Consider the following 17,217-nt stretch of genomic DNA (forward strand, 5'->3'; position numbering starts at 1 on the left):
TTTTTTTTAACTTCATTCATACAGCTTTGATTATTATTATAATTTGTATCTAACACTGTAGAGATGGATAGCAAGTAAACAAGTACTCGTGCACCACCTAGTGTCCAACACTATTGCTGCACCATTTAAATAGACAAATTCAACGAAATAATCTGTTAGTGCCTTTTAGTGATTCTTTCACAAAGAATTTCAAGTTTAATGCTGTTATATGAAACAAATATTTGCAAAAACCAGAACATTTTATTTACAAGTACAATAAAACAGTGATGACATTGGAATGTTTCTGGACAGCATGAATTTGTACCATTGATGCTTTCAAATGACATTTATTTAGCTTCTTCCACTAAATCAGTTTACAACACAAAGGGGCACGAAATGTAAAATAAAGTGTGATATTATAAATAGGATTTTATTATTTACCAGATAGTCACTCAATTTTGCCAGATTTACCTGAATAAGGATTTTATAAAAGTGTATCATACAATTAAAAAAACTATCAAATCTAATATGACCTTATGTAGCCCCGCCCCTTTTGAGCGCTACACTCGCTGTGTTCTGTCTTCCAGTTTGTATCTCCACAGCTTGAAGGTAAGGTCTTACGGATTTATGAATGAACCGCTCGTTCAATCTTCCCGGTCTACAACTATAATGCTCATGAACTACAAACTTTCATGAACTCTACAATAAATAAATCCACTTCACCTGCTAATTACTCTTCGACAGCGAATATACAGAGCTACTGCAAATACCAAATTCTAAAGATACTGCGCGCTTGTTCCTCTGCAGCCGAAGGTCTGCCCAGACAGAAACAGTGTCAGCCCGGATCCGGCCCACATCTGGTACACGTTGAATCCAGATGTGTCCTGGATCTGGGCCGACACTATGTTGCTGTCTGGGTGTAAATATCTATATAAGTCGTAATGTTTAGTGAGTGATGCCCCTGCGTAAGTACCGAAGTTTTCACTGAATTTCATTAGGCCTAGAACAAAATGAGTAGACTACACTCAGAGGACCTCATTCACATTCCCTAATCCCTGATGATGGCATTGACCAATGCTAAAATATATAACAATGCTTCACACTTAATGAGAATTACATTTCAATTTGAGGTTGACATTTAATATATATTTTTGAAAAATATTTAAAAAGCAATGCTTATTTTGTTAGGAGGAACAGAACTTCTTTTTTTTTTTGCACAAACTTATGCATGAGCGGTCATGTGACGTGACAGGTGATGACGCTCTCTGAACGCTTCCTTACATATCGGACACTTCAGCTTCTCGGCCTTGTGCCTCGGCTGCTCCTCATCCGTCATCGCCCTCTTGTGGTGGGACCTCATGTGTTGCACCAGGTCTGATGTCATATGGAAAGAAATGTTACATTTAGCACACCAGTTTTGCAGAGGTAGACCAAGAGAAGATAGAGAGGGAGGCACTAGCGTCTGCAAAGGTTGCTGCAGCCGGGAGGTCTTGGGCCAAAGGTTTGCGCTGGGAGGAAGGGACAACTGTTTGGGAAGGTCCTTATATAGCAAAGCAGAACCCTGGAGGTTGAGTGGTATAAATCTGGGGAGGATAGCTGTCCGGTTAGGGGTGGTGTAGATGGGAAGACTGGCTGGCATCAGTGGGATAAGTGGTGTGATGCGTGGAGGTCGCGTGAACGCGCTCTTCCTGTTCTTGTCACCTGGAACATCACACGGCCCTCTAGTGGAGAATGCAGGCTTGGTCGCTATTGTAATAGGTTTTAAATCCTGCCTGTCTGGGTCTGTCGAGCTGTTGTCATGGCTTTGTGGAGGGCCGCACTGAGAATTTCGGCCCTCGCTGAACGACTTTTTACTGGCAGACGACCAGGAATGTCTATTCACTCCATTAACACAAAACCTTTTCACGGATACCTTTTCATCTCCATGGCTGTCAAAAGATGACGGTTCACCATCACTCTCATCCGTGTCTGACTCAAGAGAACGTCTTCTTTTACTGCTCTTTGCATCTGTAGGTCGATTTTTTTTGCAGTTCTCCAGCTCTCGGGCTAAGTTGTGAAAGTCTGTGGTTGGTTTGCCACTCAGTGGATGAATTTCTGGGATGGTGAGTTTCTGCGGAAAGCATGTAGGTTTCTCCGTGCAGAAAAATCTCTGGTGTGCCGATAAAGGGAACTCAAAGAGAAAGCTCTGTTTGCATTCAGAGCAAATGAAACCTTAAAAAGAGAAAGACGGATAAAAAGTCAATTTACATTCATTTAAATGAAACATTTAGGAATTAATAGTAGGTTGTGACAAGTCATTGAATCGTTCATTTAACCATTTCTTTCAATAACTCTGATTTACTCGGAAATGAAACAAGTAGCTTCTGATCGAGTCATTGAATCATTCGTTCAACTGATTCATTAAAAGCACTGATGCATTCAGGAATTAGTCATTGAATCATTCACTTAATCGATTTGTTCAAAAACACTTATTCATTCTGAAACCAAACACGGCATTCAATAAAATGCAGTTCTATAAATACATAATGCATTACCTTTTGCTTTCTTTTGCTCTGTGCTGAGACCAAGCAGTTTGGCTAGATCTCTCCCATACCAAGCTAAAAGCTCAGTGTTTTCAGGAATATCCTTTATGGCTCTGAAACATAGAAGTCCGTTCTTCATAAATGCCTCTAGATTTTGTTCCTCTGCGTTCCTAGCCGACTGAATCATCTGCAGACATTCGTTGGCTGCTGATGGGTCGATCTGAACAATGCAAAAGAACATGTCCTTAAAGGGGGGGTACAATGGTGTTTCATGTATTCAGAGTTGTTTACAGTGTTAAAGAGATGGATTCTCATGCTTAACATGGCCAAAGTTTTTTAAAAATATTTTGGACGAATAACGGAGAATTTCTGTGCCGAAAATCTTACTTCCGGGTTGGTACAAGTTTCGGCTGTTTTTTTTTCGACCGTGGATCTAATGACGTAGACCAGAGTGGAACTCCTTATATGAGCATTTCTCCCGGAAAAGCGCGGCCGCGCACACGTCGACTAGAGGAGAGCGAGACCGCGCACCTCAACGCGCTTCAACAGGAAATCATCGGCAGCGCTGCATAGTGTCTCCAAAGTGTGTTTTTGGATGTGAGGGAAAGCTTACCAAAGAACCCAGCGTTAGGAACAGTGGATGCTGTTTGTTCCCTGCATTTCGACGATGAATGTTTTATAAACAAAGCCCAGATCGACGGATTCTCTCTATGGCTCTGGCTTCGCCCACACGACCCGCCTCCAGACGCTCGTTTTTTTCCGGAAAGACTCGGTACAGCCTATCTTTTCTGTTATAAATATAATAAAACTAAAGACTTTTTGGAGATATGAAGGATGCAATACTACTCTATAGGTACTCAAGATTAACAGGAGATTGAGTGAAAATGAGCATTTCACCCCCCCTTTAAGATCTGAAAATTCACGCATTTACATCAAATTAAATCCAATTTATTTGCATAATTTATAATAGCATATGTGGTAGATCGTTGTCACATGGTGAAATGGCCACAAGGGCTATATCTTAGTAACTTTAAGGTTTTCTTTCCAAATTACAATCACAAAAATCAGATTTTCTCTAGCAGTGGTTACATTGCAGGTTCAAAACTTAAAGGTACACTATGAAACTTTTTTTTTGTTCAAAATGAACAACTTTTTAAATAATGAGTAAATACATCAATCCTTCTTCCTTGCCTTACTCTGATTTACTTATGGTATTATAAGTGTTTATATTTTAGATCTGACATGATGGTTTTCACTTGCCCGTGCGCATCTCGTCATATTCGTATCTGAAATGTTGTAAAACCATTTTTATTACTCAACAGGTAAGTTGCCATATGTATCTCTCTAACAGATTTTGTTGTAAAGCATTGTATATTGTGAAGGGTTATTTCATTATGGTTGTTGTAGTGCTGTGCTGAAATTCATTTTCAAGGAAGGACTATTTTTTGTCTATTAATGGCTTTATTACACACAGCCGAAGCACATCCAAAACAATCATATTTTTTATAATAGCTATAAACACTGCACTGACATACATTCAGACAAGAGCCAATTATATAACAAAGGAAGATTTTAATAGATTTTAATATTTTAATCTTTTTTTTTTAATCTTTTTTTATATGTTTTTTTTATGTTTATATATATACATATATATATATATATATATATATATATATATATATATATATATATATATATATATATATAGGCCTGTTGGTTACAACAGCTTTTAATATTTGAAAAAGACCTGTTATTTTAGATAAAATAGTTTAAAGGTAAAGTTTTCAAATGCAAAACAAGAGGTTCCCATGTGCTGAATGAACGGTATATTTTACCTATAGGCAATAATAATGGAAATTCCATTAGCCAAGGGTATATGTCCTATACTGTATATAGCCTAGTACAGAAATCTTCACTGTGTAAAAGAGTAACAAAGACTGATGTCAAGTCATATTAAAGCGCGCAAATTACCTGGAGCACGCAGGCAGTGGCGCGTCTGTCGGCGCACTTGCAGGCGATGAACGCGACGCTGTCCCACAGGGAGGTGTGTGTTACAGCACAGGGACCGAGCACAGCTCCCTCAGGCACGGCGCGAGAGGTCACGACGCTGCTCAGCGCGTTTCTGAGCGCTGCGTCCAGCAGAGAACGCGCGCTTTCCTCGGGACCCTGAGACAACACTTTCAAAATCAAATTCCTTTTCTGTATGTTTTTATAGAGTGGATTTTATCATAAACGCATCTTACCATTTTAATCCACAGCACAGATAAAATCCTCTCCGCGGAGTCCTGACTCCTGATCCCACTGGATGCTCTGAGCGATGATTCTTAAATTATTATAAGCGCAATCATTTATCTGCGGGAAACAGTGACAAGACTCCGCCCCGATCCTTCTGACCTCTGGTCCCTCTGTGCTCTTATCCCTAACACGAGTCGTTCTGGGTCAGTGTCGTTTATCATGGATGTGTGTGCCTGATCTTGGGCTCAAACGTCTAACCTGACATTGCTGAGATGAGCTCATTACTGTCACATTAACAGCAGTGCGCTCAGGCGTTAATGATCACTCAGTGCTGCAGGCTATTCACATTCAAATACAGGCCGAGGTGCTCTATCTATCTATCTATCTATCTATCTATCTATCTATCTATCTGTCTATCTGTCTGTCTGTCTGTCTGTCTGTCTATCTATCTATCTATCTATCTATCTATCTATCTATCTATCTATCTATCTATCTATCTATCTATCTATCTATCTATCTATCTGTCTATCTATGCATGTGTTCATTCATAAACAAACACATAAATAAAGAGATAAATATAAGGTACAACTATAAAGCAAGCTTTTATTTAATACCCCTCACAAAAAAATACTGTGGGATCATGATGCTTGGATTCATTTAGGCTTACATGTACTCTGGTTCAAGTACAAAACACCATGGTACATGTTACTCTCTAGTGTTTCACGTGTTCAGATTTACTCAGAGAGAGAGTAAAAGAAGTAGGCTATGCGTATTTGGCGTGCTGTCCGAGGAGAGGGCTCCGATCGAGCTCGGTATTTTGGTTATGTTCTAGGGCGCCCCCTACTTTCAGTTTCACTGGGACCCCTGGGGGTCCCTAACACTAAACCGCCCCAATTCTAATCTAAAATAGGCTATGGACCCCCTAAAACCGCAGGGTGTAAACCATGTACCAGTGCTTATGAAGATATCCTTTTATTTAAATTAAGAAAACCATATAACAATGGCATTCATCGGAGCCCCTAAAGGGACATGGTGAAGAAGAAGAAAAAATTAGACGGAGAAAAAAAGAATTGTCAATGCTTTTGGGTTCTCTCGCAAATATTTTGCGTTCCCCCGAGAAACTTTGTGTTCCCTCGCAGAAAATTAGACATTCTGCAGAGAAACTCTGTGTTCCTTCGCAAAAACGTTTGCGTTCCACCAAGAAACTCTGTATTCCCTTGCATTGCAAAAACGTTTGCATTCCCCGAGAAACTTTGCGTTCGATCGCAAACAGCTCAGATAGTTTTGCAAGCGAACGCAAAGTTGAGGGAACGCAAAACATTTACGAGAGAACGCAAAAGCATTGACTTATTATTTTTCCTCCCATCTCATATTTTTCTCTACCACCACTTCCCTTCAGGAGCTCAGTAAATATATAATGAACTTCAACAATACAACAAGGGCTTAAAAGAAATCTAAAAAGAAAAGTACAAATAAATAACAACAAAAGAAACAAGAAAATATCTGCACGCTCATAGCTTCTAAACATAAAAACAGCAATGATCACATGATTATCACTGGGGTATTAACAAAATATTATAATAAAATATATTTATCAACTGAGTCTAGCAAAATCACAGCATTTTTTTTTTCAAATTTGTAGGCAGCATTTGACAAGTTTTTTTGTACCAAATAGCTCCACCATGAAGAGATGAAGCTTGAGCGATGAGATTAAGCATAGTTAATTAGTGACGTATCACTGACACACGTTCTAAATATTCGTGAACCGACCACCGAGGTGTGACGTGTGACGTGGGTGGGCTTGGTGGTCTGACAGTGATCGACAAAAGCTAATCTATGGAAGCTTGTTTCCGCCACGTATAAAACATTTTTAAAGATAATTGCGACTTTTTATCTCACAATTGCGAGTTTACATCTCGCAATTCTGACTTTATTTCTCAGAATTGCGAGATAGAAAGTCAGAATTGCGTGAAATAAAGTCGCAATTGCGTGTTATAAAGTCAGAATTCTGAATTTTTTCTCTCATTTTATCTCTCAATTGCGACTTTATATCACGCAATTCTGACTTTATAACACATAATTGCGAGTTTATATCTCGCAATCTTTTCTCAGAATTGTGAGATATAAACTCAATTGTGAGATATAAAGTCCAATTCTAAGGAAAATAGACGGACTTTTTTTTTTTACCTCAGAAAAGTTTATATCTCACAATTCTGACTTTATAACATGCAATTGCGAATTAATATCTTACAATTCTGACTTTATATCTCCCAATTGCGACTTTATTTCTCAGAATTGCGACTTTATATCTCGCAATTGCGACTTTATTTCTCAGAACTGCGATATCTCGCAATTGCGACTTTATTTCTCAGAATTGCGACTTTATATCTCGCAATTCTGAGAAAAAAAGTCACAATTCTGACTTGATATATCGCAATTGTGAAAAATAATTCAGAATTGTGAGATAAAAAGTCGCAATTATTATTATTTATTTATTATTCAGTGGCGGAAACAATAGCTTCCATACTAATCAAATGACCTAGCTACTTTTTTTTAGTTGTTGATCACTGTTAACACATTCTATAAACCTATAAACATATGATAGTCTGTGTCAACAATCACACTATACAAATTTATAAATCGAGCACATTTCCTCTACATTAGCCTTGTTGTTGCCAGAGGCCTTTCATTTTGCATGGTGCTCTCAAATCTGTCCATGCATGATCTTACCCTTTTAAGATCACACGCTCTTGTACGAGCGCAACAGCACATTCAGCGCATGCGCACTAATCATGTGTTCCTCTATCTGCAATGTAAACCGGACCCGCTTTGAATAAGATAGAAAAAACTTTACGGAGTGAAATTAATCTCGAGTGGAGGAGATGGCTATTTGAAAACGGGAGAAAACGAATAAAAATTCCCCAAGGCCGCAGCAGGAGTGTCTTTTTAAAGAGTGTTTTATTGTTCGATGGTGCGCGCGCGCTGTCATGCAGGAGTGAAATATCTGCGTGCGGTCCGTCCTCGCGCGTCAACTGCATTTCTACTACTAGATTTGATGTGTTCCCTTAACAACGACGTGCAGTCCATGACAGGAATGAGAGGAGACAGCGATCATGCCATTAAAGCCACTTGGGTCCTCCAACTTTTCTGCATCTCTCTCCTGACTTCATTTGGGAAAGGAGAAGATGGCTCTTGCCATGGAGCCTTTGATTTATATTTTGTGTTGGATCGGTAAGTTTGACAGCATTTAGTCGACTGTATATATGTCTATATTTTATAGGCTGTATGTTTATAAAACGTGCAAACACACTCTCTTTCTCTTGGTGTGTGCTCGCCTTACTGAAATATTATCAATGAAATGAATAACTCCAGTGAGCTCATTATTAGTCCTGGTATTTTAGGTTGCCTACAGTTTATTTTTTTTCTACAAAGCTTCACAGGAGCCCTTATATGGCCCTGTTTCTCCTCTAAACTAAAGCACTCACTGTTCTCCATCATTCTAGGTCGGGCAGTGTGTCTGACAACTGGCTGGAGATCTATACATTTGTGGAACAACTTACTAATCGTTTTGTGAGGTAAGAGACAACGTTAAAATCTTTTTTAAGTTGCTCTTTTTAAAATAATCAATTAACCGATAACTAAAGCTATTGGTTGGGTTATAGAGTTTCAGCACTACAATGTAAAAAATATGATCAATAAGTTGACAACATATGTTTTTACATTGCTTTAACTCATCACAAATAAGTTATTTTAATCAGTTTAATGTAATTTAAGTTGGAATGACTTAAACATCCAAGTTGATTGTACTTAAAAATGTATAGGCAGCGACTTTGCCTGGTTTCAAACCACTTGTATGAGTCTCAACCTCTTGCACATGTGTGGAACTAAATATAAACTTAATTTTAGATTACTATGTTTAACTTTAGTATGTTTGGATTAGTGTGTGGTATGGTGACCTAGTTAATCCGAATTTGGGCATGAGAGCACAATGGTCAACCTCAAATAGTGTCACAGTAGTAATTTACACCAATTACTGCACTACTAAATAGTTACAGTGTATATCAGACTGTTTCAGAAAACAGTCATTTTTCTTACCCACCCATAAGAGTCAATTTGATTTTACATTTCATTTCATAACATTTCATACATTTCATACTTCTTTTAGCCCGAAAATGAGGGTGTCCTTCATAGTGTTTTCCTCTAGCGCAGAAGTCGTGTTACCTCTGACTGGAGACAGGTGCGATTTCATTCAGTCATTGTTGTGAGTCATACTGTAGTATTGTTGATAGAAATCCTACTGTAAGCATAAAGCTGATGTTTTTCCTGGGCATTTAGGGCAGATATTGATAATGGTCTGCAGAAGTTGAGCGAGATTAGACCTGCTGGTGAAACCTACATGCATGAGGGCTTAAAAAAGGTGAATAGCTTATTCTCAAAAGCATATTGTTTCTAAATGTATGTCAAAGGTCATAACAAAAAATAACATTTTAGGTATTAGAACAAATGACTACCCAGGGAGGAAGAGCATCTAGCATCATCATTGCACTGACTGATGGGAAGCTGGAGGTCTTTCCGCATGACCTCGCTGTGAAAGAGGTAAAGCAGCACAACACGAACAGTGTATGGAATATTTATGTTGCATAACCTATGGAAGCACTTACATGAAAATGATGCACTGAGATCAAATTAGTCCACCTTCTTTTTGCAATACAATTAATAATTATTATCTAAATTTGATTGTTTTTTTTAAATAAAATGTAATAATTGAATGAAGTAATGAATGAATTGGTCGTGTGCTTCCTCAGGCGGATCAGGCGAGGCAGTTTGGCGCTCGGGTTTATTGTGTTGGCGTGATGGACTTTGATGCAAACCAAGTAAGACTTTTCAACAAAGACATTAAAACTGCAATGGAATATACTATTAAAAAAACACTTCATATTAAATGCTAACAAATGTTTAAAACTAACACTAAATATCAGAGCTGTCAAATCAATTCATCGCAAATAACCATATCTAACATAAAAGTTTGTAAATATAAAATATATGTGTGTGTGTGTTGTGTGTGTGTATATTTTTACAGACTTTCATGTTAGATGAGATTAATCGCGATTAATCGATTTGACAGCACTACTAAATATTTAAGACATACGTTTTTTACGGATGAAAAATCCCAAAAAAGTACAATGAAGGAAGGACCTAAAGGTGGTTAGCAACCACATTACAGCCTGTCAATCACCTAGAACACCCTATCTACTCCCTAGCAACGTGCCAAAAACCACTCAGAACACCTTAGCAACCACATAACAGCCTAGCAACCACCTAGAACACCATATCTACTCTATAGCGACATACAAAACAACACTCAGAACACCTTAGCAACCACATAACAGCCTGTCAATCACCTAGAACACCCTATCTACTCCCTAGCAACGTGCCAAAAACCACTCAGAACACCTTAGCAACCACATAACAGCCTAGCAACCACCTAGAACACCATATCTACTCTATAGCGACATACAAAAAAACACTCAGAACACCTTAGCAACCACATAACAGCCTGTCAATCACCTAGAACACCCTATCTACTCCCTAGCAACGTGCCAAAAACCACTCAGAACACCTTAGCAACCACATAACAGCCTAGCAACCACCTAGAACACCATATCTACTCTATAGCGACATACAAAAAAACACTCAGAACACCTTAGCAACCACATAACAGCCTGTCAATCACCTAGAACACCCTATCTACTCCCTAGCAACTTGCTAAATTCCACTCAGAACACCTTAGCAACCTCATAGCAACACCTTGACAACCACCCACACCACACATTTCACACAGCCCAACACAATTTTCTACAGAAAAAATCTAGTTTCTGACATTCTCTTTTGTCTGAATCTATTGTAGTCCATCATTTGTTGGTGAATCGCTTATAATTGCTGTCATGGGAAGGTTGTTGTCATGATGATATTATTGTTTTTCTGTGTGCATTAGTAGCAGCATTAGTGTAACAGAGGGATCTTTATATTGGCTGTGCTGGATGTGTTTGTCTGGGCAGGATGATGCTGAGTGTAATTGGATTCTGCAGAGCACATATCCGGCTCATTGTACATTAGCTAGAGATTGATTCTGGCCTGGGAAATGGTATTAAGATTGCTTCAAGAATGGACACACACACAGAGATGTGTGATCCTGAAAAAGCTCATTTCTGACATGATATGCCAGTTTTTAACGTATGTTCAATAATAAGCTTGTAGATATTGCAGACAGCAAAGATCAAGTGTTTCCTGTTGTGGATGGATTTCATGCCCTCAAAAACATCGTAAACTCGGTGAGGTTTAGTGTAAGTCGGCAAAAATGACATTTATTACATGCGGTTTTTATGCTGCCTTCTAATTAAGTTGTATTTGCGTTTACAGATTTTAAAGAAATCCTGTGTAGAAATTTTTAACCTGGAGCCCTCCAGCATTTGCGTGAATGGTACGTCTAAAAAGGTCCATGTAAACCAGATTGTATCCCTTCTGGACTCATGATCATGGCTTATTTCAGTGTAAACATTGTGTTTTAGAATCGTTCAACATTGTTTTGAGAGGAAGGGGCTTCACGCAGGGAAGAACCTCTGAGGGTGTGGTCTGCACATTATCTGTCAATCAACAGGATCCTTACAGTAAGCCATTCAATGCATTCCATCTATATAAGACGCCCTGTCAACAAAAACACAAGGCATATAATTCAGCTCCACATTCATCAACTGAATAAGTGTCATGGTAAGCCGCAATGCTATTATTATTTTTTTTGTTAGCAAGTGTGATCCCAAAATCCGCATGGCCTCGAGAGGCTCCTCGATGGGGAAGTTGCACGCAGCTACATCCTTAAATAAAGCCTCTGTGTTTCACCCTGTATTTGGCATTTTACGGCAATCTCATGCTGCTCTCTCTTCCTTCTAGATGAGAGGCCGGGTATTGTGAAGGATAATTACGTGCTGTGTCCAGCTCCAGTGTTGACCGAGGTTGGACAGTAAGTGGCATTCGACCAGCTTCAGTTGGAGAACAGTGGCTCTCCATTCAGAGCTACAGCTGTTAGAAGCCGACATGCAAAGGGAACGAGTTCATCATCTTTTCCCGGCGGTTTCTATCTCAGTTTCTGTTTATAGCTTAGCTAATAGACAACTGATAAGAGACAGGCCCAGGGCAGGGCTGAAACAAAGCAGCGTGTGTGACGACAGCACATTTTTGTTCGCCAGCTAAAGAGAAATGCAAATTGACCCACCGTTTGCTTTTCGCCTTTGCCAAGTTTGTTTAGAACAGATGAAAGGGATTTTTCCCAACTTCATTTGACTTGTTGTTTTAAAAAGAATACTTTAGCACAGCGCTGTTGGCCTCACTTTATGATAAACTATGCTCCGCCTTTGTCACTAAATCATGTAATAACGGACTTTCCCTCTCTCAACAGCTCAATCGATGTGCTCATTAGTCTGAATAATGGCCAGTCTTACATTTCAAGTCCAATCACAATATACGCCACCACATGTGTAAGTACATAATACATTTTTTAGCAAACCAACTAAATTTGCTAAAAAGGCCAGTAAATATCACAATGAACAGTCTAGTTATAGGACACAAATTAAACCAAAGTTGAATGTTCTCCTGAAACATTAGGCTGTGGATACAGGAGGTTCAAGTCAGTGTTCATTTAGTAATTTATACTATTATAGTAATTTTTAATTTATATATATATATATATATATATATATATATATATATATATATATATATATATATATATATATATATATATATGTATTTCATTTTAGTTTAAGTTTTAGTAATTGTTACATTTCTAATTTTCATTTTCATTTTTCAACTAATATAAATACTAATATACTAATACTAATATAAATTAAAAAACATATATATATATATATATATATATATATATATATAAATTAAAAACAAATATTAGTTTAATATATATATATATATATATATATATATAAAGTGGTATCAAATCAATGAATCGCATTGAACAAAAGTTTGTAAATATGTAATATATGTGTGTGTTTATATATATGTGTGTGTGTATATATATATATATATATATATTTATATATATTTATGGTGTCAAATCGATTAATTGCGATAGTATAAAAGTATACTCTAGTATAAAAGTTTGTAAATATATATGTCTGTGTCTATGTGTGTGTATATATATTTTTGGTTTGCTTTATTGTTACATTCATCTTTTCACTTCCCATAGTCTGATGGGATAGTGATTTTGATTGTGATCCTCGTGCTGCTGGTTCTGCTGGGTTTAACCGTGTTCTGGTGGTTCTGGCCTCTCTGCTGCACTGTGGTGAGCACGAGTTCTCTTCTTTTCCACACACTTGTGTATATTAATGAGATATTAATAATCATGAGGGCTGTTTTCCTCCTCCTGTGGCAGGTAATCAGGGATCCACCCCCATCTCGCCCTCCGCCTCCACGTCCAATACCTGTAGGTACATTGGGACTTGAAATATATTTGAATTAGCTGAATTGGCAATGTCTTGAAATGCTTGGTGTGATGTTATAGGAGCCTGAGGTGGACCCTCTGCCGAAGAAGAAATGGCCCATGGTGGATGCGTCTTATTATGGTGGCAGAGGGCCTGGTGGTATTACACGCATGGAGGTAACGCAACCATCCAATGCAATCCACTGACGGCCAAAACAAAAGTTCTATGGATAGACGGTAAAGCTTTCAACATCCACAGGTTCGCTGGGGTGAAAAGGGCTCTACAGAGGAAGGGGCTCGGTTAGCCAAAGCCAAAAATGCTGTGGTCAAAATGCCAGAGGAGGAGTTTGAAGAGCCTGTAATAAGACCCCCACCCAGACCACCACCGATATATCAGGCCCCAGTCCCAGACAAATGGTACACTCCCATTAAAGTAAGTGTTCTGTCAACACATTGGCTTTTGTTACTGGATGATGTACACAGTATGCAGGGCTTGACGTTAACATCCACCAAATGCGGGTGGATTTCAGCAGTGGTGTGTAACGAAGCCACTTTGGCGGGTTGAATTTTAGGCTATATTATAATATATACATTTTTCAATTGTAGTATTGTAAAAAAGCACCTTAAATAATAGATAATAATAAAAAGTGCAATGTAGTGTTCTTAAAAAATTTACATTTTTTAATACTGAAATATCTGAAATGCTTAATACTCATTTTCCACTGAATATACGATACCAGCTGCTCTTTCTCGCCCTCTCATGTCACTTAGTTGATACACAAACCCGCCTCTCCTCACTCACTCGCTTCATTTGCTCTGGATGAATAGTGTTGGTGTAAAAGGGCTTGAATTTTGCTGTGGGATTGTGCGTATTGTGCATAATTTTACTCATTCCCGCATATTTTGTGCTCACACCCAAAGTGAGCGCACATAAAGCCGCCTCTCAGTACTAAATTGAGCTCTTTTTCGCTGCTTATTTTGTTAAACAGTCAAGTACACACAAAATAATGTCTAAATGCCGGTCTTGGCGAGTATTTACGTAAACACAGTCATGTTTTAAGTGAATGTAAACAGTTGAGAAAGAAAACGCACGTGTAACAGACGTATAATGGATCTGTCCGTCAGGTCTTAAAGTGACAGCAGCCAAATTATAAGATAATATTAAAAATATCTATATGGCAGTGTTTCCCTATGGTATCAATGTCAAAATTGAGTGGCTAGTAACTTTGGAAAACCACTAGCCACAGTGGCTGGTGATCAAAAAAGTGAATGTCAAGCCCTGATAGTATGTATTGAACAATGTCATAATGTGCTTTGGTGTAATTTGCATTTGTAGAGTCGTTTTGATGCTGTGTTAGCATTGCTGCGTAGACAATACGACAGAGTTGCCATCATGAGACCTACAGCAAATGACAAGGTACAGTTGCCATCTTAAGTCAATGAGATTTTCTTTGCAAATCTGTATGTGATCAACAGAAGAACAATTGCTTTTGTTAATTAAATGAGTTGCTTAGCAAAGAAGGAACTTATTTTGGTAACACTTTTTTAAGGTGATGTAGTTACATGTTATTACACTTACTATAGTAATAACAGTAAATTATGCATAATTACAAGTAACTAACCCTAACTGTAAAACGCTGCTTACTGTACTGTATGTAGAAAGCTCACTAGGCTTTGGAACAGTCATTGTGTTGCTTATGCAACCGCTTAATAGTCGACTCCCTCATTTAGCCTGCTGAAAAGGCTCATTAGCACTAATAAGCTGCAGAAACGAGGCTGACAGTCCTGTCACAGACAGACCAGATCGAAACACACACTCTCGTCGTCATATATCTCGTTGCGGTGCTCCGACTGGTCATTAACTGACCCTCAAACACACACTCATCACAGACGAGTCCTCAGGATTACAATCATTAGGTTGACCCGACTGTCAGAGTTCAGGTTGTCATTGATGCGGCCCTCGCCTGACACTTCACTGCCGAGAGTGACCTCTGACCTCTCGCTGATTTCACTGTCACACTTAGTTTGAGTTTAACTGAATGTCCTTCTAGGGCACAATGAGAATATTGTTGAACTGATTGACTGTGGGCAACAGAATATCTTTGCACAAATAGACTCTTGTAAAACATTTTCATTTGATTTAATTCTCTCACTTTCTTAAAAGACAAGAAAAAATAAGATAAAAACAAGATAATAATAATACGGAAATATTAATAATAGTTTTTTCATATTTTTCTCATACATGCTTGTCTTTGGCAGTTAGGGTTAGTAGTGTTTAAGGCCTGTTCATACCAAGTCTGATGCGAATAAATCTTTTTGTATATACAGTAATTGTGTTGTACATGTTTTTTTCATGTCAAAGATTCAGACTTGCTATAAATAGGCCTTAATTTCCGATACTGGTACCTGTTCTGCACTCATGGTACCAGATCTGTCTAAACAGGGTTTGTCAAGCATTAGTGTTGCTTGATCAACCTGCCTGACCTCCATCATTGCTGCTTCCTTACCACCAATTAAAATCAAATCTCTCTCAATTACCTCAAATTATCGTAGATGTCAGTGCGACAAAAATATTGTCAAAACAATTATTTTTTACCATATGAGGTGCATTTAAAACATCCAGTGTGGATGATTTAGCATCGGTAGAGTTAATGTGAAATATGATCAGCGAATGAGGGCATAGCTTGTAACATGAGGCAGAGACATTAGGAGATATGATTTGTCATATTTCACATTTATAAGAGATAATGGGGTAAAGAGATGGTGGAGATGATGAGTGTGATTGTAAGAGGGGGTGCATGGTGGGATAGCCGGTCCTCCATTCTGCATATCTGTATGTCTAACAACCTGCTTTTTTGGGGGGGGTTTGTCTTTCAGGGGCGCTGCATCAAATTCACCCGGGTTCAGAGTCATTGACCAAACACAAAGTGTCCTTAAGTGAGTTTTGATCAAGTTTAAGAGATTACTTGGAAAGCTTAGACATTTTGAATATAGGGTTCAAATGTCACTTTTCAGGCACGTTCAGACAAGAAGGATTGGGAAATTCACACCCGTATGGATACATTGTGCACCGCAAAGCTGTACTCAATTGTAATTCTTACATGTATAAGTCTATCCTGCTGATTTTTCTGCATGTGCTTTTATAACAATTCATTTTTTAAAGTTTTCCAGGTACAAATCAATACGGTGCCTTCTTGTGAGTGTATTATGAAGGGCTTTGTAAAGGAGAGAAAATGTAAATGATTATTTTTCAATATTAGTGGTAAAGTTGTTCATTTTCCAGTTAATCGGTAAACATTTTTATTTAATTATTTGTTCTTATTTTTATTTATAATTCGATTCAATCAATAGATTACATGTGTGATATTATTTGATAATGATGTAAATGGCATTTGAAATGCATTAAAATAAATAATAATACAGTTCACTTGTGAGAGTGCGATTTGTGATGTAATAAATGAAGAAAAAAAAAGCCTGTAATACCTTTCAAATAAAATATAAAATGGTTAATTTATGAGTTGATATAGTGAACAATGAATTCTTGATGTTATTAGTCAAATGTCCTGATTATGAATGTGATTATATAGTGAAAGCACACAGCTCAGAGCAGTTATTTAGGTAATCAGGGATTAATCTCAAGCACAATCAACAGACTGTTAATAGCATGTTAGAATGTCTGGATATTCCAAATGATAATCCTAATCTTTTATATTATGAGAGATTATTTTGGCAAAAAGTACAATTGTGATTGAGAACCATACATGTTATTTAAATATGATGTTATTTACTTTAAATGAGCTGCATAACGAAATAAGTGATTTAAATCACAGTCATGAACACAATTAATATACATAAACATGTATTTTTTCTATGTATCTATGTTATTATTTGATTTTACATTTATAATTGTAAGCGATCAAACGAGAAACTAAATTTGTACTGGTTTGGGCGAAACCAATTTTTTTTTAAATCTACATTTAAACTTAATCC

At 37.7% G+C, this 17,217-nt stretch overlaps 2 protein-coding genes across 3 annotated transcripts; one reads left to right on the forward strand and one right to left on the reverse strand.

The window, feature by feature from the left end:
* Nucleotides 1-157: 157 nt before the first annotated feature.
* prdm8a (PR/SET domain 8a) lies at nt 158-4,814 on the reverse strand. Its single transcript, XM_079862279.1, has 4 exons — nt 4,745-4,814; nt 4,473-4,667; nt 2,514-2,721; nt 158-2,190 (listed from the first exon to the last, which is right to left on the reverse strand). The coding sequence occupies exons 1-4, from the start codon at nt 4,745-4,747 to the stop codon at nt 1,202-1,204; spliced, it is 1,395 nt and encodes a 464-aa protein (XP_079718405.1). The 5' UTR covers nt 4,748-4,814; the 3' UTR covers nt 158-1,201.
* Nucleotides 4,815-7,504: 2,690 nt separating this feature from the next.
* antxr2b (ANTXR cell adhesion molecule 2b) lies at nt 7,505-16,747 on the forward strand. 2 transcript variants are annotated; one of them, XM_079861425.1, is made up of 18 exons: nt 7,507-7,967; nt 8,240-8,311; nt 8,902-8,973; nt 9,072-9,153; nt 9,228-9,332; nt 9,542-9,610; nt 10,988-11,068; nt 11,157-11,217; nt 11,306-11,404; nt 11,685-11,754; nt 12,190-12,268; nt 12,994-13,089; nt 13,180-13,230; nt 13,309-13,404; nt 13,487-13,660; nt 14,564-14,644; nt 16,105-16,164; nt 16,243-16,653. In XM_079861425.1, the coding sequence occupies exons 1-17, from the start codon at nt 7,705-7,707 to the stop codon at nt 16,141-16,143; spliced, it is 1,590 nt and encodes a 529-aa protein (XP_079717551.1). In that variant the 5' UTR covers nt 7,507-7,704; the 3' UTR covers nt 16,144-16,164; nt 16,243-16,653. The 2 variants fall into 2 exon arrangements, with proteins under 2 accessions (XP_079717550.1, XP_079717551.1); XM_079861424.1 differs by having other exon boundaries at nt 7,505-7,967; nt 16,105-16,747.
* The last annotated feature ends 470 nt before the right edge of the window (nt 16,748-17,217 follow it).

This window comes from Squalius cephalus (genome assembly GCF_949319135.1).
Source record: "Squalius cephalus genome assembly, chromosome: 24".
In the NCBI taxonomy this organism is placed as follows: domain Eukaryota; kingdom Metazoa; phylum Chordata; class Actinopteri; order Cypriniformes; family Leuciscidae; genus Squalius; species Squalius cephalus.

Excerpts from the sequence above, each read along its gene's own strand:
- prdm8a (XM_079862279.1), bottom strand. Across the intron at positions 2,722-4,472 it reads CCACTGCCTGCGTGCTCCAG|ATCGACCCATCAGCAGCCAA; the intron begins GTAATTTGCGCG and ends TGCATTGTTCAG. Across the intron at positions 2,191-2,513 it reads AGAGCAAAAGAAAGCAAAAG|GTTTCATTTGCTCTGAATGC; the intron begins GTAATGCATTAT and ends TCTCTTTTTAAG.
- antxr2b (XM_079861424.1), top strand. The coding sequence starts at position 7,705 with ATGGTGCGCGCGCGCTGTCATGCAGGAGTGAAATATCTGCGTGCGGTC. Across the intron at positions 11,069-11,156 it reads TCAAAAACATCGTAAACTCG|ATTTTAAAGAAATCCTGTGT; the intron begins GTGAGGTTTAGT and ends TTGCGTTTACAG. Across the intron at positions 11,755-12,189 it reads GTGTTGACCGAGGTTGGACA|CTCAATCGATGTGCTCATTA; the intron begins GTAAGTGGCATT and ends CTCTCTCAACAG.